This window comes from Ornithodoros turicata, unplaced genomic scaffold (assembly GCF_037126465.1).
Source record: "Ornithodoros turicata isolate Travis unplaced genomic scaffold, ASM3712646v1 Chromosome58, whole genome shotgun sequence".
NCBI lineage: Eukaryota > Metazoa > Arthropoda > Arachnida > Ixodida > Argasidae > Ornithodoros > Ornithodoros turicata.
This window is the reverse complement of record NW_026999385.1, coordinates 50,696-75,565: the sequence shown is the minus strand read 5'-3', so window position 1 is coordinate 75,565 and position 24,870 is coordinate 50,696. Positions and strand designations below refer to the sequence as shown.

General features: G+C 45.4%; 1 protein-coding gene across 1 annotated transcript in view; it reads right to left on the bottom strand.

Moving 5' to 3' along the window:
• Nucleotides 1–20,051: 20,051 nt before the first annotated feature.
• The window catches only part of LOC135374442 (venom metalloproteinase antarease TserMP_A-like), a 49,627-nt gene continuing 44,808 nt past the window's right edge, over nt 20,052–24,870 (bottom strand). Inside the window, exons 12-13 of the mRNA XM_064607403.1 lie at nt 24,396–24,491; nt 20,052–20,226 (exon numbers count right to left, since the gene is read on the bottom strand). Of these exons, the coding sequence (XP_064463473.1) occupies nt 20,134–20,226; nt 24,396–24,491 (189 nt within the window). The 3' untranslated portion in view covers nt 20,052–20,133. The remainder of the gene's footprint in view (nt 20,227–24,395; nt 24,492–24,870) is intronic.

The following is a 24,870-nucleotide window of genomic DNA, read 5'->3' as shown; positions in this document are numbered from 1 at the left end:
AAGCTTAACGTGTGGAGATTGTGAAAAAGACTATGCTGTACAGGACATGGCTGCAAGTGGGAACTTTTTTGTAATGTTCAGGCTAAAGTCCCGCCTCCAACATTTACTTAGAATCAGTGGAGAAGTTCTTGCACGTAACCTAGAAAGACTGGATTCAGTGGTCACAGATAGCACTAGCCTGTCCGACATATCTGATGGAGAGCTGTACAAGACGATAAGACATAGCATGAAAATGAAATGGAGTGACATAACGTTATCCTTGAATATTGATGGCGCTCCAGTCTTCAAATCAACCAAAGCATCTGTATGGCCTATACAACTCATGGTGAATGAGCTGCCAATACCACACAGATGGCACAATATTATTATAGCTGGACTATGGTTTGCTAAGGAACACCCATCTATGCATGTTTTTCTGAAGTCTTTCGTCGACGAGTTCACCGAGTTGGAGAGCTAGTATGGTCTACCACTGGCCGTACCATACGGTCGTGCGTATATACACTGTGCTGTTGTGTTGACAGCCCTGCAAGGGCTGCCATCATTAACATGAAGCAGTTCAACGGATACTACGGGTGTCCCTGGTGGTTGCAGCGTGGCACGCTTGTGGAAGGTACGCTTTTTCTGAAACGTGGCATGTATGTGCTGCTACATGTGTGTGACCAGCCAGTTCCCTGTTAATTGAAACTTTTTAATTGAAGGTTCACTAATATATATATATATATATATATAATGAGGGGGAAAAGCCATTAAAGAAACAAGTAAATGACACTAGACGTGTTTGAAATTCAAAATTACAGCTTAAGATGGCTTCTATGGCTGCACGCAGAGAAACAGATACTCATGGAACGATGCGACAGCACCAGAGGACACTTGTTTCGCTGTGTTTGCGGCTCGTCAGCCCTGGTAGCTGCGCATTGTTCCGAATTGACAAACCAGGGGTCGCTCAGCGATATACACCTGGGAGGGTGACTGAGCACTCCTCAATGCCACAGTGCAAGCCAGTGAATTCACTGGCACTGTGTCATTGAGGCACCACTGGCACTGTGGTCACCCTCCCAGGTGTATATCGCTCGCTGAGCGACCCCTGGTTTGTCAATTCCGGACGATGCGCAGCTACCCAGAGCTGACGAGCCGCAAACAAGGCGAAACACGTGTCCTCTGGTGCTGTCGCATCGTTCCATGAGTATCTGTTTCTCTGCGTGCAGCCATAGAGGCCATCTTAAACTGTAATTTTGAATTTCAAACACGTCTAGTGTCATTTACTTGTTTCTTTAATGGCTTTTTCCCCTCATTATATATATATATATATATATACTGTGTTATTATTATATTTTACTCCAATTGTTTTCCTGTCTTACGCATTCCTACATTTTGTAATGTAAGAAGGTTCGCTTATAATACACATGGCATCTCTTTCATCTAACCTTTGTGACATTTCAGTTTTCATGGATCATATTATGTAGGTGATACATAGCTAACCTTTAGGCATCGTCATCATAAATTGAATGCATTCAAAACCTTGCAGTTCACTTTATTTTCACGAATCATTTTCACTGATGGCGTGTCGTCAAAAAAGCCAATCATAGTGATGCGTCTTAAACGTGCACTTGCCGGCCAGGTGTTCTAACAGAACCGCTTAGCGTAGCCTAATCGGTTAGCGTACCTGACTGCAACCATGATGTCAGTGCTCGAGTCCTGTCGATATGATTGGCTTTTTTATGTCTGTCATCTGATAAATTTCATGCTCTAAAGCAACTTGAGGCTTTGTTGTGTCCGTCTTCCTAACCTCAATCAGTTAAAAAATGACATATTAGAATTTGATTCTTCTATTCCATAGTTCCATATCCACTCAATGTGTGTTGTGACGTTATTCTGTGATAAAACATTGTCTACATTTATTCTTGTTTTCCTGATATAATTGCAGCACATGTTATGCAATTTGTTTTCCCATTCCTTTATGTAGTGCCCCTAGTATGTTCCTAAAGTATGAGAATGTTGCCTTAGCAGCACCAACTTACTTCCATTTTACTTTTGCTTGTTTTGTAGTAATCCGGTTCTCTGAATATAATAGGGTTGCATTTATAAAAAAGTGAATGACATGCTCTCACTTTTACTTAGGAACCCTGAAGTACCCTTTCACTCCGAGTGATCTGCTAGAACGTACCCACACTAGTGTCCTCAAGGCCATGAAAGCTGCTGTGGAAGAAGGGCGAATCATTGACGGCATAAAAGGTCCGTCTCCACTGATCAAGCTGAATGGTTTAGATATGGTGTGGGGCATGCCACCTGATTACATGCATTGCGTCCTGGAGGGAGTCATCAAGCAGCTTACGGACATGTGGATGTCGTGTGTTGACACACCATACTATATTGGTAGGAACATCAAAGAAATCAACAAACGCATGTGCATGATTAAACCACCGATATCGTTCAGTCGTTTGCCAAGGTCACTTTCCGAAAGGTCATTCTGGAAGGCGACAGAGTGGAAGTTTTGGCTTTTATTTTATTCTGTCCCATGTCTTGATGGCATTTTACCCAGAAGTTTTCTTCGGCACCTAAGTGATCTAAGTGAAGCAATGTTCTTGCTACTGCAGCCTGTTGTATCTGGAGCAGACATTATTCACCCCGCAGGGGGCACCGGCTTCGGCTGGTGTTTGGTGAGTGGCGCCACCACGGACCCCAGCCCCCAGTCCTAAGGTGTTATCCGTACCGTGCCGAGGGGATGAAAGGCGAAGGGTAGAAGCCTTGAACGGTGGCGGTCGGGGTCTTGGTCAAACCCCGGCCGATGGGTTTTCCTTAAAACTCCGGGACCTTCCCACATGTATGAATGTGAAGTGTGGGTGACCAATGGGAACATTCATTTCCTTAACCTCTTATGGTAAAACATTCTTCTCCTTCCTTGATCGCGGGCGGAAAGCGTCCGCGGACCGAAGTTTTCAAACAGGTGTTCGACACCTTCCAAGCTAAGTACATAGTTGTCAGTAGTGTGAGCACTGATACTGAGAAAAACACTCCACTAGGAAGAATGTCGCCGTTCTTCATTGAGAAGGCGGTGGCATCCCTGTCAAAGAATGTGACCGAAATTAAGCGCCTTAGATCGGGTGACTTGCTTCTGAAATGCACCTCGGAAGCAGACTGTGAGCTCATACTGAATACCCAGCAAATGCTCGGAGTCAACATAACATCAACCTTGCACAGGACTCTTAATACTTGCCCTGGTGTGGTGTCGCTAGTAGAACTCATCGATGTTCCTTCAGAAGAGATTCTGGAAAATCTAAAAAACCAGAAGGTGATTGATGTAAAGAAAATAAAAATCAGGAAAAACAATGAATATATAACGACACGCAACACAATTCTCACGTTCGACTGTCCGACTCTACCAGAAAGACTGAAGGTAGGATATCTGACTGCAGAAGTGCGGCCATATATTCCTAACCCACTTAGATGTTTTAAATGTAACCGCTTTGGCCATCCTTCCGATGCGTGCAGAGGGTCTGCATGCTGTGCTCGCTGCAGCAAACAGGACCACAACTTTAAAGAGTGCGGAGGGCCTGATCACTGCGTTAACTGCTCAGGTGACCACCCTTCGTACTCTAGGTCTTGCCCAAAGTGGAAGTTTGAGAAAGAGGTTATGCACATCAAAGTTACACAGAAACTAAGCTATCCAGAAGCCAGGAAGAAGGCATCTCCCTTCCTCTTCCAGAAATCCTTTTCATCTGTCGTTAAAGAGAAACCAAGGATGATTTCATGTGCAACACAGACAGAAAAGTCAACACAAAGTGAAGAAACACATACACCTCTTTCTCAAACACCACCTCCCGTAACAGTAACAAAAGTTTCGCAATCCTCTTCCGTGGCGTCATTTTCACAGACGCCGCCTTCGTCATCGCAAACTGTGGAGGCAAGCTCCATGGAATGCGATGACGACACGAGCTCGCAAGGCTCTTTTACGAGCGTGAGCTCACAAACACAAAGGAAGCCTAAGAGCAGTATGTCTGGGAGCGGCTCACTCCCCGATATATCACCTAAGGAACTTGCGGCTGCTCGGAAGAAAACTCCGAGGCAGCCCATAATGCCCCCAAAGAAGAAATAATGAAAGGTTCTTTACACAGTACACTCTTTCCAATGACGAAGACGCCTCTTGTGCACACCTTTTTCATTTTCTATACTATGGCGATCCTTCAGTGGAACTGTCGAGGGCTTCTTACTAATCTTGATGATGTCAATGATCTTTCGGACAGGTATGATACACTCTGTTTTGCACTACAAGAAACTTATCTTAAACCACAACAGATACATACACTCCGGAGATGGAACCTGTTCCGAAACGATCGGGTTGATGCAACACGTACATCTGGAGGTGTTGCTATCCTTACACCAAAAACCCTCCCTACAAAGCACCTTCCACTGAAAACAGCACTTGAGGCAGTTGCCGTTCAAATATGTCTTCAGGGGGTCATAACTGTATGTTCCTTATACCTACCACCATCAGCTGTGGTAGACCAGAACACACTGGAAACTTTAATTGACGAGCTCCCACCGCCTTTCCTCTTACTGGGAGATTTTAATGCCCATAACTGTTTATGGGGCAGCTCGAAAGTCGACAGGCGAGGAAAAATGTTGGAAAAGATATTACTTTCTAGAGCTATCTGTCTTCTTAACAAAGGAAGTCCCACTTATGTAAGTAGCGCTAGTCAGTCTTTCTCCGCTATCGACCTCTCTTTGTGCAGCCCATCAGTGTTTCAAAGCATTGACTGGGCAGTTGACCAGAATCCTCGGGGTAGCGATCATTTTCCTGTAGTTCTGAAAGTGCATAATGCCCCAACCACCCTAGGTACACGTCCACGTCGGTGGAAACTGTCACAGGCTGATTGGAATCTCTTCAAGGAAGAAGCCAATCTCCTAACACCATCTTTCCAAGGGTTAAGTATAGAAGATGTCAATAATCTTATTACGGACACCATTATAAATGCTGCTCAACAGTCCATCCCACAAACATCCGGTCGCCTCCCTAAGCGCTCCAAGCCTTGGTGGACAAGCGACTGCGAGACTACACGCAAAGAACAAAATCGGGCGTGGGGTGTGTTTCGGAGGCACCCCACCACACCAAACTTAGTCGCATTCAGGAAGGCACGTGCAAAAGCACGCTGGACACGAAGACAGGCAAAAAAAGAATCTTGGAAAAGTTTTGTATCTTCTTTGAATTGTAACACTCCTTCAAAACTTATATGGGACAGGCTAAGGAAAATCAAAGGAGACTACACAAGTTTCTCTGTCCCATTACTGCAGGTAAATGGCGTAGTTTGTCAGAATTTGGAAGAGCAGGCCGATGCCCTTGGGGAACACATGCAACATGTATCCAGCTCAGCTCACTATAGCAGGGATTTTTTGAAAATAAAATCATCTGCTGAGAAACAGACTATTCCAAGTGAGGGCGGTGACAAGTACCCATACAATTCACTCTTTACAATGACTGAGCTACAAAGGGCTCTATCATCCAGTAAAGTTACAGCCCCAGGTCCTGATCGCATTACCTACTCCATGATCCAGCATTTATCATCCACATCTTTAGAATCCCTTCTTGATTTCTTTAATCTTGTCTGGCGAGAGGGTTGTCTTCCGTCTGGCTGGAAGGTGGCAACCGTTGTCCCATTGTTAAAACCTGGAAAAGACTGCACAAACCCCTCCAGTTATCGACCCATAGCACTCACAAGTTGCCTAGGGAAAACTTTTGAGCGCATGGTTAATGATCGCCTGATGTATTTCCTTGAGGAAAATAAATGCCTAGATAAATTCCAGAGTGGCTTCAGAGCTGCGTGCTCGACAACAGATCATCTGTTGCGGCTAGAGAGTGCCATCAGAGAAGCATTTGTCCGAAGGCAGCATTGTGTGTCCGTATTTTTCGACATTGAAAAGGCCTATGATACCGCCTGGAGGTATGGTATTCTGCAAGATCTGCACACTCTGGGAATAAGCGGCCGCATGTTTCGCTGTATTGCCAATTTCCTTCAAGGACGATTATTCCGGGTCCAGGTTGGATCGACACTTTCTCGCCCATTCATACAAGAGAACGGTGTACCTCAAGGATCCGTCCTAAGTGTAACTCTATTCATCGTAAAGATGAACTCTATAGCAAGTGTCATTCCTCCTTCAGTCAGGTATTCACTGTATGTAGATGACGTTCAGATTTCTTGTTCCTCTTCCAGCGTCGCTAGGTGCGAACGTCAACTCCAACTCACAATAAACAAGTTGGTCAAATGGTCGCACGGAAATGGTTTCAAGTTTTCTCCGGAAAAGACAGTATGCGTCTCTTTCTCTAGGGTACGGGGAGTGTTCCCCGAACCAACACTTAAAATGGGCAGCCACGACATTAACCTAAAGCCCGAGCATAAATTCCTTGGACTTATATTTGACCGGAAATTGACTTTTCTTCCTCACCTCAAACACCTCAAGGTAAAGGCCATTAAATCTCTAAATCTTCTAAAAGTGCTTTCTCACCGGTCCTGGGGAGCAGATCGTGACACACTCAAGAAGATCTACGTCTCCACTGTTCTATCCAAGTTGGATTATGGGTGTGCTGTGTATGGTTCAGCACGGCCATCTACACTCAAAATCCTCGATCCAATACACCACCAAGGACTGCGTTTAGTACTCGGAGCATTCAGAACTTCTCCGATACAAAGTCTATACATAGAAGCGAATCAGTGGTCTTTAGAGAGACGTAGGTTTTACCTCGCTGCTTCATATGCACTTAGAATCAGGGGTCACCCCGAGAACCCAGCATATCAATGTGTGAAAGATACACCATTCAGACAGCACTTCTTGAACAGACCTTCAGCCGTGCCTTCTTTTAGCGTTAGAATGTCACAAGCAGTCGAACACTATGGCTTTCCAGAATACAACTCTATGATTCTTGAGACAACTAAGAAAATCCCTCCATGGCAGCCCCCTCCAAAATGCAACGTATCCCTTTCCAGATACAACAAGCGTGATACGGCTAACAGTGTACTCCAGCAGGAATTTGAGGTGTTAAAGGATAGCTTTGGCAGCCATGTAGAGTTGTACACTGATGGCTCAAAGACCGTTTCCGGGGTATCGTGCGCTATGGTCACTGGCACAGTTACAAGGTCACATCGTTTGAAGGTCACCATGTCTGTCTTCACAGCGGAAGTGTATGCCATAATTTTAGCCCTGAATTATATCTTACAAAATCGTGTCAAATCATCAGTCATATACACAGACTCTTTGAGTTCCTTACAGACTATCTGTAGCATTCATTGCACAAAAGACCCCATTGTCCATCGTGCAAGGCGCATTGCAAGCACTATAGCTAACAGGGCTTATCGGTTACTGTTCTGCTGGGTACCCAGCCATGTTGGGATACCTGGAAATGAAAAGGCCGATCGAGCAGCTGCTGCTGCCCTAACAAACGGCATTACGGCTTTCGACATTCCATCAAAAGATCTCAGGCTATGTTTAAAAAGCAGCATTAACAGACACTGGCAGAGCTTTTGGGACCAACAGACAAGTAACAAATTACATGCTATAAAACCCAAGATAGGCCCTTCCCCATCTGCATCAAATCGACTGTATGAGGTGCTATCTTGTCGGCTCCGTTTGGGACACACATACTTAACACATGGATATCTCTTACGGGAAGAAGACCCTCCCGAGTGCAATCACTGTGGGGAACAACTCTCAGTCCTCCATATTCTCATTGTATGTCCAGCGTATCAGCATCTTCGTGAACGTCATTTTGTTTTATTCTATAGAAATTTCTTACCACTGCACCCGGCGCTTTTGCTGGGCGATGAAAGTTTCATACCCTTTGAAAAGATCTATATGTTTTTTAGAGATACCGAGTTTTTAAAGGATCTGTGATTTTAACTACTAACCCAGCACTCAACACTGTTTTAGTAAATACACAAATTTTACACAGATGAAACTTACACTGGTATTTGGCGCATTATGGCCTTAGTAGCTAATGCGCCAGAAAAACCCAAATCAAATCAAATCAGACATTATTCAGTCTCAGCACCTCTTAACGATGCTTGCAGAACAAATGTCTGTGCTGTATGGACCATCATCTGAGACATTTAACGTCCATCAGCTTTTGCATATTCCAAAGTGTGTGCGCATGCTTGGCCCATTATGGGCAACATCTACATTTCCATTTGAGAGCAACAACAAAAATATATCGGACCTTATTACTGCAGCACAAGGAGTTCCAATGCAGATAAGTGAGCGTTGTATAATACAACAGACACTGCAGCACCTGAAGCATGTTGTGCCAATGGCTTCGGCTCTTTTGAAACGGTTGCAGCGTACAACCTGTAACATTGTTGGCTGTTCAACACGTATATTGGGTGCCCCACTTCCCACAAGAGGACCAAATGACCGTGTCAGGGCCTTATTCAGGGAAAAAATTGGTTTTGTCCCCACTCTTGAACAGTACTTACGTTGTACAGTAAACAACATCTCCATCCACAGCAGCAACAATGTTCGTGCAAAAAAAAAAAAAAAAAACATGCTCGCAGTACATAAAAGTGTTGGACTCAAGCTATTGTAAGGTTGTTGAAATCTACCGTTTTGATGATAAGCTTGTTTTTCTTTGCCAGCAGCTTATTATCAATGACTCATCCTTTTTAAGGTATATCCACAGGTGCGAGCATCCTCCTGATGGACACTCTCTGGTTTTGTATGTCGACAATGAGGTAGTTGGACAATGCGTGTACATTAGTTTTGAAAGTGAGTCCTTCATTTGTGATATGCCTTTTGAATGCCAAGCAGAAAAGTAGACTATTTAGTTATTTGCACATTACATAAGCAGGGATTGGAACAGTTTTATTTTGGGGCTTTCGGAATCATAACATTAACGAGTTTCAGTAATAGTAATTTTTTGTTTTTATGCAGCAAGAGAATTGTGCTCGTTTGTGGATTAATTTTGCCCACCTGGGTTTTTTAATGTGCGCTGAAATGTCAACTCATGGTACACCAGCTGTATTTAACGTCCTCTTAAAATCAAAATAAAGTCCAACTTGTACCCGCCACCAAGTTCCTGGTGTCCTCAGCCAGGTTTGGACCAGCATCTTTGGGATCATTAGGCAAACACACTACCAGCTGAGCCACCAAGTTAGCTGAACCAGTTTGGAACAGTTGAAACCAGTTCACTGAAGCAAATTTGAATGAATTTGAATAAAGCAAACATCAACCTCAGAAGCAAACTGTGCAATTGCCTGAAATATTACAGGCAGCCATTCCACATTTTTCATTCTTTGATTCAGTTCTAGCTCAATTAAGTGGTAGAAAAATAATTTTGGTTTTGTTGAGTTCTGGTTCAACAAAAAATAACGGTGTTTACTAGTTTTCGGTAGTTTAGCTCCTGTTCCAATCCCGGTTCGTAAGTCTGTTGCTGTGTGTATGTTATTTATTTGAACTTTTTTGCACTTTGTAGCACATCTATTACAAGTAAAATGTTTGTGCAACTCTTCCCTCTCCATTCTATCATCTTAATTGGTATTTGATATACCGAGGACTTGCAGGAAAATCATGTGCAGAAATTTGCAAGCATAGATGACAAATTAAATTTGGGACATTTACATATATAAGAACTTGGAACAGTAAAACGGAACATATAAGACAACAAGGATATATTCGACAGAATTGAAAGAGCGCAAGATGGTGCGGTTGGAACCGGAGTCGTTCTTTCGTCTCCGATTCCATCCCCCAAGGATAAATAATTATGAAAGAAATTGAGATCATGTTCAGGACATGCTTGTTGTGCATGCAACTGCTGCACACTAAGGTTCTCACAGATCATTTTACAGCCATATGCAGCAACTGCAATAATATAATTGGTACATATAGTTGGCTCGTAGTCTACTTGATGTGTACATTACGCCATATATATGGTAGGAGTATTTCCTGTACAACTGCTTTATCGAAAGCAACTGTGCTTTTTGCTATAAGAATGTGCTGTAGCTGAATGAATCTGGTGACCGGTCTTGATGGTCCGCGAGATCCTATACAGACAGTCCATCAAGACAGCCTCACGGAGTACAAAATGGCCTGATGGTCTGTCAGAGTGCTGTGTTGGTACATCAAGCCTCCTGATGGTGTACAAAATGTTTAGGGCTGTCCATCAAAACATCTTGATGGGACATCAGGATGCTTTGATGTGTTCATCAGATTGGTTGATGGACCATCAAGCCATTCTGATGTACCATCAAAATATCTTGATGGTCCATCAGAAGTGTCTGACGTTTTTTTCAATAGGGCAGTCTGTTCCGTAGCTTGTTCTTAACAGCATTCAGCTGACTGAATGTCCGCTCCACCTCCGCATTGGAATATGGCAAGACCACCATTGACAACGCAAAGTTTGCCAGCTCCTGATATGTATTTTCATTGCAAGCGTTCCTGTGAGACATCACTTCACACCAGAATTCCCGCGTCGACTCTGTGTTCTCCCAATTCCGCAGTGTGATGTTTCTCCATTGGGTCTCGATCTTCTCAATTTCAGCTACATCCACTTTCAGACCCCCAGGAGTGGTGCAAGCGGTTCCCTACAGGCACTCAGGGATTTCTCGACAGACAACGTTGATACCTTGCGTAACACTTCGATGTTACCGGGAAGACGTTGTCTGACTTCCTCTACGAGCGCTAGAACAAACTTGATACAGCGTGCTCTGATGTTGGACTCGTCTTGTAAGGACATACCACGTTCTTTCATTTCCGCCATCTGTCTCTCAAATAGGTAACCCAGACAGGGTCTAGGGTCCAAGTTCCCTTCCAGTGTCGAAGTAAGTGGGCAGAGTTTGGCTGTTGGGAGAACCATCTTTTTGACGAGGGAAGTAAGCAGAAGCGTTAGGTCATTCAGGAGCTCCGTTTGGTCTGCGTCATTTGCCTCAAACGCTTTGTTTACGTTCTGGACTTCTCCGAGGATAGGTCGCAAAAACGAAAAGTACGCCATGTTCATATCATGCTTGTACATCGCATACAACACCTCTGCAGCATAGCACTTCTCCGTGTGCCTCACGAGCTCAAAGTGTTTCGTCAGCTCCAGACACTGGTCCACTATTCTGACCACGGCGCTTTCAATTGACATCCACCTCGTTGCACATGACTGTAAATCTTTAGTGGCTCTTTGACGTCATTTATAAGCGCGTACAATTCCTTGTAGGCGATCTGTCCCCCAGAAGACCGGGAGAACCAGTTGTACGTTTCGCTGATCCAGGTACTCAAGGTTCCTAGGGAGCGTGTCCGACGCCGCAGAAATGGATAGCTGTAGTGAGTGGCAGACACAGCGGATAAGAATAAGAGCAGGAACTTCCTGCTTAAGCCTTTGGTACACTCCGCTATTTATCCCAATCATCACACTTGCATTGTCTGTACCGAGTCCCATCATCTTGCCCTTTGCGAGGTTGTACCTTCTCAGCAGGCAATGTATAGCTGACACGATACTGGCATCGTCGCATTTATCGATAACGGATAGCCCAAGGAACGTGGTAACGATCCTTGAAGTCATTTGCCTGTAATATATGATGGATACAGCCAGCATCTTGGTCACACTAATGTCAGCGGACTCGTCTATGATCAAGCTCTAGAACGACTCGCCAATATCTTGCGCAAGGTCGTCTCTGAAGTGGGGGAAGAGCACATTTTTCAGCACTGCCGAACATTTGGACCGGTGCATTCTGTAGTGCTTTGCTGCAGCACTGTCGACAAAACACTTCTTGTCAATCCCATTTAAGTGGTCAGCCGTAAGCACTGATGTGCGCTCTGCGATAAAAAGAGCTGTTCTACGTTCTGCATCATGTGCTGTGCCCACTTTTAGAAAGGCAAATTTGACAGAGTGCTGACCTGACGATATGTGTCCCACCGCAGCCTTGTGTTTCGCACTGTTGCTATGCGCCTCCAAATCCGAATATTTAGAACCTAAAGCGCATCCACAATACCCGCACTCAGCCGCCTCAGAACCTTCTGCCCGCGTTCCGCATCGTAGCCATGAGCTCAGCAGTGGGTCCTTGAGCCACTTCTTACGGAATTTTTGGGTATTTTTCTGGGTAACTTTCGGCATTCCAACAAAGTGAGAGCACACAGAGACAGCAAACGCTTCGAACCGAAACTTTAGCATGGAATGCGCGACAGCGGTCGAGACGCGAAGACGTGGGGAACCACCTCAAGCTTGAGAGTCCGAACAATTCGCTCAATAAGAAAAGGCAAGTCGGTGTTCCGAGGGAACAGTCAAATTCGGATTGTCGTTTCATGGTCCCGGTGTCGCAACGAAGCTATTGAATATGACTTTATTTGCACGACAAAATGACCCTCTGACAAGCCTTCTCTGTGCTGACTTTCCGCACCGAAAGCAACGGTCCGCATGAATTCATAAGTGACATGATATTTATTTTTTCTCTTTCTCGCTCCTTTTCGCTCTCGGCATGTTGGATGTGCTTTGTACAGTTGAAATTATTGCGTAAAGTACTACTACAGCACAGTTTCCGGTTCGTGTTTGTTGTTCCAGCGAGGGGCGCGAGCGAGACAATAATTATCCGGCAAGAATACGCCAGAATCCCGCCGACTCCACTAGGATCCGCCAAATTTTGGGAGGCCACCGCCTGAATTCCCGCTAGCCGTCAAATCAAAAATTTGCCCCGTCAGACGTGACTTAATCCGCCAGATCTAGCGGGAAATCCACTAAATTGGCAACACTGCTCAAAATGCCGGGCCTCCTCGGAAGAAAATACCACGTGACTCGTTTCGTGCAATCACGAGGCGGCGTCGGCTCGGAAAAGGAATACGATACTTTGACCCCTGTTTAGTGACTCTAGTAATCCCTTACATCGATTCACAATTTGTGAGCTATATGCCACTTTTGGAAAGAAGAAGAAAGATGAACCCAGCTGGTGAAGAAACTTGGGTCGTGGAACCATTGCGCTGAGGCAATCTGTTTTCACGTGCCCGGTATTGGCAAAAGGAGTAGTCCGCTCTCCAAGCATCAATTCGCAGGTATCTGCTTCCAGAGTAGTTCTCCTGATTTTCCGAATCCCCTGCTCAGTTTTTGCCGACTCGAGCTGTACAATGTATTATCGGCGTTATGGATCGTTGGAATTACCAGGGTTTGAATTTCGCGCGAAGAAAGATGTATACGCGACTTCAGTTCCGAACAATTAGCCGCAGCCTTGGCGCGTGACCTGCTGCCACGAATACGTGAATCGAGGAGGTGTGGGGGAGGACGCTGACACATCACGGAAAAGTCGCGCGACCGGATGAGCAGATTCTCCGGCCGCTCGTCCTCATAAGCGCGAGTCCGTGTCCGCTGCCCACTGTCACGACAAAGCGTAAATAGCTCTTGAAATACGTCGATTTCTAGCGAAAGGGCTGGCAGGAGAGTCGTTTCGATTCAAATAGCTCTTGAGAGACGTGTTTTTTTTGAGGGAGAGAACATTGCCTTTCACCTGGTTTTGAGCTATTTCTTCTACGTCGCACTCGCAGGGTCAGAGTCTACGCGGCCACAGCCCCTTTAGTGATGTCCTAGCTGCGGGTGTCGCATCTGCATCAACATGTTCACGTTATGCCTCGTCTCACGCTACATCGGACAGGAAACTCGTAACATCCTGGGGAACGTGCACTACCTGCATCGGACAGGCCCCTGACAGTCGGCGAACATACCGGCAGGTGATACTTTTAACTGCTTTGCCCCTATCAGTATTTCCGCTCCTGTTCTCCACCCTGTTCTCCATGTCCCAGGGCCGACCCACCTTATGGTAGATGACCCGCCGACTCAGGCATCATTGACATGAGGGTATTGACATCGTGTCTGATTGACATGATATGTGTCGTGCACTCCGGAAAAAGAGGGGGTCAAGTTCAAGTATTTGAGCAAGTAATCAAGAGCTGTATGGCTCTTCCACATCCTTGCACTCTTTTGCCTTCATGCTTTGTGTTCTTTTTTTTTTTTAATTTCATGCCGTTTCGATTTGATAATTGAATTTTCCCTTGCTGTATACTAAAATACCAAGAGTCAGATAGCATCCCATAATGCGTTACTGTGACTGTGTTCAAGGAACTCACAAAGCAACACTCTACACCACCAATAATCTCAAATCGACCCACGGAAAAAAATAATTCAGATTGCTGGGTTCGTCCTTGGTAGGTGTAGGATGCGGTGTGACAGTTTGGTATATAAGAAATTATTTCTTCATGCACAGAGGTACTGAATGCGACTTGACCAGGACGCGCAAACATGTGCATCCAGGAGTATACAGGGTGTTCAAAATTAAGCTTTCACTAGCACTTTATAAATAGGCGAACAAAAGAAAACTGTTGCTATTTTTTTCTGTTCCTTGAGTAAGAAACAGGTGCTACATAATTAGCAGCACCTGTTTCTTACACAAGTAGCGTAAAGTTATCATCCGGTTTCCTGTCATCGCTGTGTTTGCGTAGCGCTCGTGAAAGCTTAATTTTGAACACCCTGTATTATCAGTACAGACAGAATGGGTAAGATTTTCACCTTACGTGTAAATCTACTCCCAGTTTGATATTTCTGGCCTTCATTTTCTTCTCTGGCGGGAACTGAAGTGGCGGGATTAACTGCAGTTATTATACAAGATCAGCTAACGCGCTCAAAATATTCCGCAGCTCGCAGTCAGTGGCTGCCAGGCATATTTTCGTGGCTGATTAGCGGATGCCAGCATTGAACACACGCCCCAACAGGCAAGTTCGGTGACAACGGCACGGAGTACACAGTTCGTGGTACTGTTTCCAACGGCAGTCTATTTACCGGCCTTTCAATGTGCATGCCTACAGGGTATTAAATTTCGACAGCATTTATGAGCGAACCCTTCGAGCTTTCCTGAGGTGAGGTATGTCGTAGTGTAAGCTCTGCATTGTGTGGCTGCTGCTTGGATATCACGTGTTCAAGCAAGCCTACAAAACGGCCGTGAGAGACGACCAGCTCTCGGGGCCTAGTGGCTACAATGATGGCATCTTATGGACCATTTCACTGTTTGCAAACAAACGGCGCAAACCGGAAGACCTACGGGGAACAAAACAGGTTAACGTGCCCTGGCGCTACCTGGCGGCATGGAGCTGTCAAAAGGGTCTTCGCGAACAACAGCTGTAACCGGAAGACCAACGGGACACAGATCTAGCTGTCGCGCGTTGGCGCACCCTGGCGTCGCGAAAGTGTCTGTAAGCTGACCCGGGTTCGGACCTGTGTGTGGCTGTATTGTGTCTGAGTGTTCTCCCTCAGACGATTTGAGATATGTTATCGGTACGGTAAATGCCCAGAACGCATGATCACCGTGCGATAGTCGTGACGCTGCCCGCCAGAGCGTGGCCGACTACGGTGAGAGGGTGAGCATCAGATGTGTCACACGGTTGTCGGCTGAGGAACTTTTTCAGTTCAAGTGTAAGCGTGTCGAGCGGCGTTGACATCTCCGTGCGAATGGGACTTCAGAGCAATGCGGGCATGTCTTGCGAAAATGAAGAAGAGCACCAACTTCATCTGCAATGTAAGTAGGACGCGCACTAGAGCAACGTGCCACCCTGCAGGTAGGCAGACCGCTTGGAAGTACTATGTCACCACCTTACTAGATAAGCAAAAAGCTATGTAGTACTCTCCAACTTTCCGAAAATATGGTGCAGCCAATGATGTTGCGGGCCAAGGAAAACGACAATGATCATAGATAGGGGCCCTTAACGTGCAGAGCCCGAATTCACATGTTACCGACATAGCGAGAAGCCTGCTTCTGGCCAAGTGCAACGTACTTGTCCTCTTGGAGACCTGAACCAACCAGCCACGAAATATGGAATGCGTGTGGTGCGTTTCTCATGCCAAGAGAGGAGACAACCGAAGTGGCGGTGCCGCCATCTACTCGAGAAATGACGACACTATCTCTGCCGTCAAGATAGTCACTCTCAAAGTAGACATAATAGAATACGCTTCAGCCTAGCTACCCTAGCCAATGCAGACGAAGTTGACGACTGGGTGCACCGTGGGGAGGAAGAAGAAGGAAGGGTGAAAGAAAGAGGGAAAAATGACAATAGTACAGGAGAGGGAAAAGTGCGTAGGTCCTCCTTGTTCATAAAATGGGGTAGTCGCGAACTACCCACCACAGAAAACACAGGAGCATCCCTCAGTGGCCTTTATTGGGATGCACTCTGTTGCACGGTAACCGCCAGGATTGTTGGACGACAAGGATGCCCCCACCCTCATCGTGCTGATATACCGGGATCGTCTAATGGCAAGATCAAGAATGGCAAGTTCCTTCTAGCCAAACTCTTCAATTACTCTGCAAAAAACACCTTCGTAGAAAATTTGAACCTCCAGAATGAACAACATACCCATGATAGTCATATCTGCCACAATGTCGCGGGGGGGGGGGGGGGATTGTGCGTCTTGGGCCGACTTTCACAGGGAACTGCGCCGACGTTTCCCTTAAAGCCTCTGAGGAAAACACAGGGAAAAATCACTACACTTCTTGGCGCACTGCCGAACGCGTATGAAACGCGATGGCACTGCATCAGAAAGGCGGTTGTCCGCTGTGACCGCACATTGACCGTGATTTGCGTGCAGCTCAACCGTAAACCCGACCGTAGGTCGCCTTGGTCCTCGTGCAGGAATACGGGGGTCGCCTGTAGACGCGTTCACTTTATGTTACACTGTACCCTTTGGTACGCATATTAGAATATCTGGACGAGCGTAATGCTGGCACACTTCGTTGCTCGCCTCTCACGTTCCGCATTTTCGGCCATCGCGTCTGCATCTCCCGCAGCAATAGCGGCACACCTGTGAACTCTGCGCTTCCACTAATGTTCCGCAGCACACCGCCTACGCTGTAGCTCCGCGGCGTCAGTGTTGCCAGACAACGTGAAGGGCATAACGTGGGACGCGCTGTGCAGATACTGAGCGACCAGCTACATGACTGAGCGGGCGAAAGCGTCCACTCCTTGGTGGCAGCCAAGGTCGTGCGGAAGATTAGGAAGCGGTGGTCTGGGGTCCTACCAACGGTTGTGCCCTCTAAGTTTTTCCGGAAGACTTTCCAGACGAAGAACAAATAAGTAGGGTGCAAGCTAGCTGGTGTGAATAAACTCATTGCTGGTTTGAGTATCGTCCCGTTAACTTACGCTCTCTTCGTGTCGTCCTACCCCAAGCTCAGGGTCATGTCTACTATAACTACTCGTATATCCAGACGATTTTTGGCGCAGTTCACTCTGAGGTAGGTCCAGGACGCACACCAACCCCCTTGTCCCACTTCTTCCTGCTGTCCTGTCTCCCTCTGTCCACGTTTGTACGTCGCTCATAGCCACAGTTGCTTCGTGGCGCTAACACGAAATAAAAAACGGTGCACATTAGGGTGTCTTAGCACATCGGAAGTGTGATAAAAGGAGACCAGACCCGATACCAGCAGCTGACTTTACTAGAAGTCAACTGACCCGTAGCTCAGTCTACAAGCGAAAAAAAAAAAAAACAAAGCGCGAGACCCCCGCGCCCCCCATTCTCCTCTTCGTTCTCAATCTTCAACAGGAAGCGCTATAGGAAAAACTAAACGTTAGCGGAAGGCGTCGAATCCAAGATCAGCATCGTGATGTCAGCCACAATGGAACCAGGTGCTTGGCTTATTATGTTGTCGGAATCGTTGTCTTCAAGACCTTCCAATTGGGCGAAAAGGAACGTGAAAGAGCGGAAAGCTAGCACTAGACTGCGCAGTGCATATTTTTCTCAGTGCATGTGGGCATCCCTCAACATATCCTGGAAATGCTCTAGAAACTGTAAGACATATGATTCAAAATTGTGTTTACTTGTGAAAAGTTCTAGCTTCTACAATTATGGAACAAGTTTTGCAGTTATTTCTCTAGTAGATTTCGCATCTTATTTCCGTATCTTTCAGACTGGTAGTTTAGAATGAACTAGTTTCGATATTTTCACCTCACATGCTAATTGTCCTGCAGCTAGTGCAGAAATATTTCTCGTTGTGCTCCTAACTGTCCCCATTCAAAAGATTTTACCGTGCAAAGCAATCGGAAAGATTCACATGTTTGTTTATTTTGATGTGTTATGGGACTTCGCTCTATGTGTAAATTTCTTTTGATCTGTCGCGAGGATGACGTAGAGCAAGCTTAATAGTGCAATCAAAACTGTAAGTCATTGTATTCAGAATCTCTTCTTCCATTAAAATTTGTGTCCCATGGTTAATGGAAAGGAATGTTTCTGTGTGACGTGAACAATGATATGAACATAGTGTGTGACTGCAAGAAATGATTATATTAGATGTAAAATAATAGGTTGCTCGCCTACCCCTCTATCCATTCTTTGATATAGGTCGCTTTGATTCGATTCATCTGAAAAAATTTGTAGTGAGCATAAGAAGTGCCAGTTAGAAATTATTGGTCGTGTAGGGTGTTGGATTGCAAGGCTGTCTTGTGGTGGAATGCCGCAGAGTTTGGCGGTGATTGGGAGGCTATCGGAGCGCTCTAGCTCTCACGCTATACGATGACAAGACTTCTAATTGCATCGAGTCGTGCCGCCATCTTTGATTCTTGTCATCCAGGTCTCTGATTATTTCATATCGCTCGCTTTGATACTAGAATTAGTATGACTGGTTGTGGAACTGGTTGTGCCTGAAGTCAAGTAGAATAATAGTTGCTCGGCTATCCTTTTATTCCTTGATTGATTGATTAGTAATTGACTGATTGGTTGATTGATTTGATTCTATTCATGTGATCTAGTGTAAATATGTATACGAAATGTCAGTTAGAAATTTATAGCATAGGGTGTCGGGTCACATTGCTGTTGGGTAGTGGGGCGGTGGTTGCAAGCTATCCGGAGCATGCTAGTTCTCATGCTATACGAAGATAAGACTTTCTATTGTATGGATTCATGCTGCCCTCTTTGATTCTGTTCCTCCCTTTCTCTGATTCTTTGCTATCGCTGGCTTTGATACAGGATTTGACACGAAATGGAATTGGTTGTACCTGAAGTCATGTAGAATAATAATTGTTTTGGCTCTATCCATCTATGCATTCTTTGATATCGATCACTGCGATTTTATTAATCTGATACTGTAAAATATGTAGCGTGTGCAAGAAATGATTGTTGATTGCTTTGGTACTATTCCACAGATATAGTGGCAAGTTTTTTGTGATATTGAATACTTAATTCTTGATATAACTTGTTCCAACATGTTGCTGTACCTACCTCTTTTGATTGAAATTCTTACATATTATTGGAATTAGGATATAATCAAAACTGTCGAATGTTGAACTGTGCAAGTCTATTTTTTTGCATGTATGGGTTGAAAGTTGATTAATAGATTAGTTCTTTAATAAAAAGTACATCCTTTTTATGAGGAAGTGCGGCTGCTCGAGGTGATTGTTGGTGCGCGCGGGGAGTTATATAACGAGGACAAGGCTCGGAGGCGTCCGTTGCGGATGTGCACTAGACCGCACAACTGTTATGTCTGGAAATCGCCCCACAAAAATGACAACGGTAGCGTCCCTAGCGGCCAGCTGGGCACGTCCTTATACCACTGATATATTTCGTCGCTTATGGCGTATGATCTGGGTCATCAGTTCCACTAATCAATTACTTGCCGAACTAGAAGACACTTCCTACAACAGAAGGTATGTTGGGCCATTCACACTGCAAGAGGTAACCTAATACTAGGCAACATAAGACGCTCCTAGCCACCCATCATTCAGTTCCACCGTTCTCTCTGTTTGTTGTTGTTCTTTTTTTCTTTTGCAATCTAGGGGTGTACTCCTCTTGGGTACACCGCATTTAGAAACGATCAGAGACGGGCGTACACAACGTCCTCTCCTCAAGTGAGAAGTGATAGCACTATCATTATCTGCAGTGGTGCGCGTTGAGTGCGTTATGTAGTGAAGTTACCCTTTTAGGGCGTCTCATGTGGGGAAACATACTGCACAAAGTACAGGCCTGCGCAGGGCCTGATGATACAGCGCATTGCCAGGAACCTTGTGTAGTTGAATATGTGTCTCTGTACCATGTGATGCTTTGTTATGATTCAATATGGATTTTAGTACAAACATTGATGGACGTTCGCTTTATTTTGCAAGTGCGCCACATGGTTGCTCTTGAAGTTGAAGTATCAGAGAGGACACCTCAAAAGATCACACCTCTGAGGCCTCTGAAACTTGACGAGGAACGCCCGTGACCGTTCGTGGTATTTTATTCCTGCTGATGCACTGGCCCTTTACGCACACCTGAGAATAAACACAGAAATGCAACGTACACTTGAATGAAATGTTGAAATATCTAGGCACCTCTCCAAAGCAAAGGAAAGCCACCGACGCTTCCATCTCTCTATGACTTCCATGACTGAGATGGTTGAATGTCGTTACTAACGCCGTAAACATTTGCAGGAGGTCAGTGAAGAACGTGAAGAAACGAATTGCACCGGCGTGATTACCAAGCTCCAAGTAGTTTTGGGGGGTGGGGTGGGGTGATAATTTTTGTTAGGAGTAGCAGAACAAGTCGGGAGACGAGTTCAATTTCTCCTTGCTTTTTTTTCTTACAAACAAACAAACAAACCAAGCTCCGCAGTCATTCTTAGCTATTTTTCATCAAGCCTCTTCTATTTACGCTGTCGCTTGCATTGTAACTACAGGTTTCTGTTGACGCGTGACGACAACATGACGCGAAAGACGCGTAATTACATAATTTGTCTCATTTTATGCGTTCATCGCATAAAACTTCGAAATTTTAGACAAACACGTCTTCCACCTTCACAAATTTCTTGCTCAATAGGATGATGTGCCACAAAGCCAGGTTTTCGACCTCGAATTATGCTCAACTTTGCAATATGCTACTTCACAAAATTTCACGCAAATACAAATTAAGGGTACGATGCGGTTCGCTGTGGAGATGACAAAACTCCAGCTGATGAATGTAATCTACGTTGGTTGCTTGAAAGGAAACATAAAGTAGAGGGTGTGGCGCTCACGAAGAGGGACGTGTGCTCCAGTTATTTTAATTGCGCGGCGAAATAAAAGAAACTAAAGGACAAAAATGCGGTGGACACGAAGACGATTGAAATCACGTCAATGTGATTTGATCAATTGATAGTCACAGCGAATCCACAACGTGGTGTCTGTCAACACCGACTGCAAAGCCTGGAGGAGTCGCAGATAGTTCATCGCAGCTCAGGCACCCTATATTATCGTCATGTCGAAATGTCTGCTGTCCAGACCGGCCAAGGCTGCCTTCTGTCGATGCCGATGATGTCATCGGCAAGGCTGATATTCTACCTTAACCCTAACCTCTAAGTGAGTCATAGCGTTTTGCGGATTCGATAGTAAATTTTTGTATGCGAAAACTGTTATGCGCTTCCTTTAATTTCGCTATATACTACTGGTCTGATAGTGCGCCGGCAGTGAGACCGTGAGTAAGTTCACAGGCTGAGCCGCGCGCCGATGCTCCGCTCTCTGCTGAGCCGCGCATAGGTTGCTCCAGTGCGATACCCGTCGAGCGATCTATTGCTGCTCTGAGTTACTGGTGAGTTTTCGGTCGCGTCGCACAGAAAATCCTGAGGGCTATCTCGAGAACGCTAAGACATCAAGAATAAAAGTCAACGCTGTGCGCGCTTGATTAGAGACAAGAAAGACACAGTGTTGTAGCGCAATCACCGCGTTTGCATGAATACGACAGAATCGTATCGAATTCACTTGCCAAAACGAATCCATCCACATAAATGGGCCGATTCGCTAGAGGAGCGTATTTCATCTAATCCGCCAAACAGACGTGAATCGAGACGGTAAATGCAAACTAATACAGTGCGTGCAAACGAAAGAGTTGCAGTAGGTCAGGATTCCAGGAAAGGCGTTAGCAGCGGGTCATCTGCGCTGCCAGTATAGCTGAGAAAATGGCGACAGCGGCGAGTTGACGGTCACGTGCTGTTTTCGCAGAGAAATCCAAGCGTTTTTCGGAATAATTAGCGAATTAAATAGCAGTGAGCACGTTGACTTTAGGATGCAGACGAAACAAGCGCACTCTCAAAAAGTTTCAGGAAGAAATACAGGCTGTAGGTAACAAGTGGACATGACAGTACCTGAGAGAACCTGAATGAACTTGAAGTCCTGGCACAAGATGTTACGTTCCTATAATGCTATTTTCTACTAGATGTCTTTCTTTCTTTTTTTGTGTGTGTGTGTGATGAAGAAACCACTAGACTGGGCCAGGATGTTTGCACGTTCGGTGGGACGACGGCAGGTGTGCACGTCTAATGTAGCATTAGAGGTGCACATGCGCCGTTCCCGAAGGAGTGATCTTTACAACAAGAGCGGGAAATCGACGCGAGTACGAAGACTCCATTCCTCTCGCTATCACTTAGCGATACCGCGTCCGCCTCAGTTCCCACACATGTACTCGCGCGAAACGTAGGAGTGGAAGACTGTATTTTGGGTAAGTAGGGGCAAGATGAGACACGGGGCAAGACGAGGCATTTTTTGCTCGACGTCGCCTGTCTCAGAGACGCTTTGCTCCATGCGGTTGAAACTTTACTCGTAGGTGGCTCTGCATGTCCGCTTTATTGTACGTGAGAATTGCCAGAATTGGTGGATGCGTTGAAGAAAAAAAAATCGGTTACTTCTGCCTGGAATCTAACGACCCGCCAAAGAGGTACGATTTTCTGGAGTCCATTTTCTTGTCATGTGTACAGCAGCGTACCGCAGGGTTATTCTGTCAATATTAGTCCACATTCCATTTGTTTATTCATTAGTAGGACACCTTTCCATCATCACCCCTTTCTCATCTCTTCCAGAAGAGCAATGGGGCATTGTACCGCCATGACGGCGGTGAATGACCCACCACATCATCATCCCATTTATGTGTGTGTGTGCATTCATTCATCTAGATATATGCAAAATATGGGTACTCTTGGTTTTCCGGTGTTGAAGAGAAAAACTAACTCATCCGATGATATGCAGTCAACTATTAAGTGGCTTTATGCTTGGTCCTCCGATATTTCTTTTTTACATATTGCCTAGGATTTTCCAGCCACTTTTCCTGTTTTCTAGGATATTTTCAGCAAAGCAGAAGCGCACGCAAAAACGAGTGACCGGTGACACGTCAGACTGGCGGTGCCTTGTTTGCAAGGGACGGTGGAGTAAAGTAGTACCGGGTTCTATGTGGTTTCATTGCACAGCATGTGGGCGGTGAGCTCAAGACTGTTGTGTAGGGGCCCACGGGCACTACTTTGTTTGCTTCGATTGCAAAAACTAATTTGTATTGTTCATTACCGCGGCGTGTCTCATCTTGCCTCACGCTATGTCTCGTCTCGCCCTGAGGGTTGGGGCAAAATGAGGCAATCTGCATTTTTGAATTTCTTGTTTGGTGTTTACCTTACACCGGCTACGTGCGTTCTGCATTTACAGGTCAGAAGCTTTAGACCCCTGAGAATGGGCCTATGGCTATTTTTTTTTTAAACAGGAAAAATAAAAAATTCATATACAATTGCAAATTTCTGTCCTATCTTGCCCTACCTTACCCTATCATATACGAAATGTGTGTTGTCCCTTCAAGTCATCTCACATAATGTCATGTTAGATGCTCTAACTTTTAGAGGTAGACGTGACGGTAGAGAGGTAGACTTTGGAGGTAGACGCAAATGTGATATTATGAAAGAAGGATGTTTTTGTTCAGTGCATTCACAGACTGCACAGAGCTGTGCATTGATTGCCGAGTTGTTATAATAATTCGTGGCTTCACGTCGCGAGAAAGCTTTGATCATTAGCAACGCCACAGTGGTCTGTCTGTAGATTAATTTTGCCCACTTGTGTGTTCTTTAACATGCGTTGAAATCTCCACATACGGCACACCGTATTTAACGTCCCTCGCGGCAGACGGCGTGTAAAAGCAACTTGCACCCTGCCATTTCCGAGTTCTGCTCTAACAGCTTCTTCCTCTGCGTCTTTTGCAGTGACCCTTGCAACCCTGCACATCACACCCGTCTGCACCGCAATCTCGCTTTCGTTTTTCAGAAACTTTATCGTCAAAGTTTGCTACCCTTTTTATTGCGGGTTCTGCACTCACGAAACATAGGCCACTTGTGTGAACATTTGCTGCGACATGAAGTCACCTAGCCGATTTCGAGGTGAATTTATTAACACATTTATGCGCGGCTCTATGTTTAACATAGACCGACGCATGCAAGAAGGTCTTCATTTTTGTGCTCGATATGTGTTACGTATACGTGCCCTTATGTTTCCGCTTTCTTTTGTTTATTAAGTCTGCTGTCTCGGAAGCTACAACGAGACCATGAAGAGGTAGCCTGTAGCTCCATATGAAGGTCAATCGACTTTATTCGAAGTGCAACATGGATAAGACACGCTTTCTGTCGCATTCATCTAAATACGGCTAATGTGTGTGTTCTTACCGTCCCGTTTCTACTTGCGCATTCCATGCCGTCAATGCCCGTGAAATATCCCACAATATTCGTTCTGGTTGTACACCTTATTCTGCAATCTGGCTCCTGAAATACAGTAAAGAACGACATACAGGGTTTGTTTCATTCATTACTGTTTATAACCGGCCTATGGGAGCATCCGTAGATGCTGACTCATGCGATCCTTGGTGTTGGTAGGACAGGTACGGTCGTAAACAAAAAATATTTACAACGCGCGCATGGGTTTTGTATGTACTAATAGCTTATTCATAATTTAAGTATAGGAAAAGCTATCTGTTGCCCCACTAGTACCCATATACGAAATCATATAGCACCTGAATACGTTTCCGTATCCTGCTCCACTACGCATGTGTAACAGTAGGCTCGGTTGTTCGTGCATCCTTGTATCCGTGCCATGTGCCCGTGCAAAGCAGCACGCCAATATTGGACCAATATGGGGAGTGCA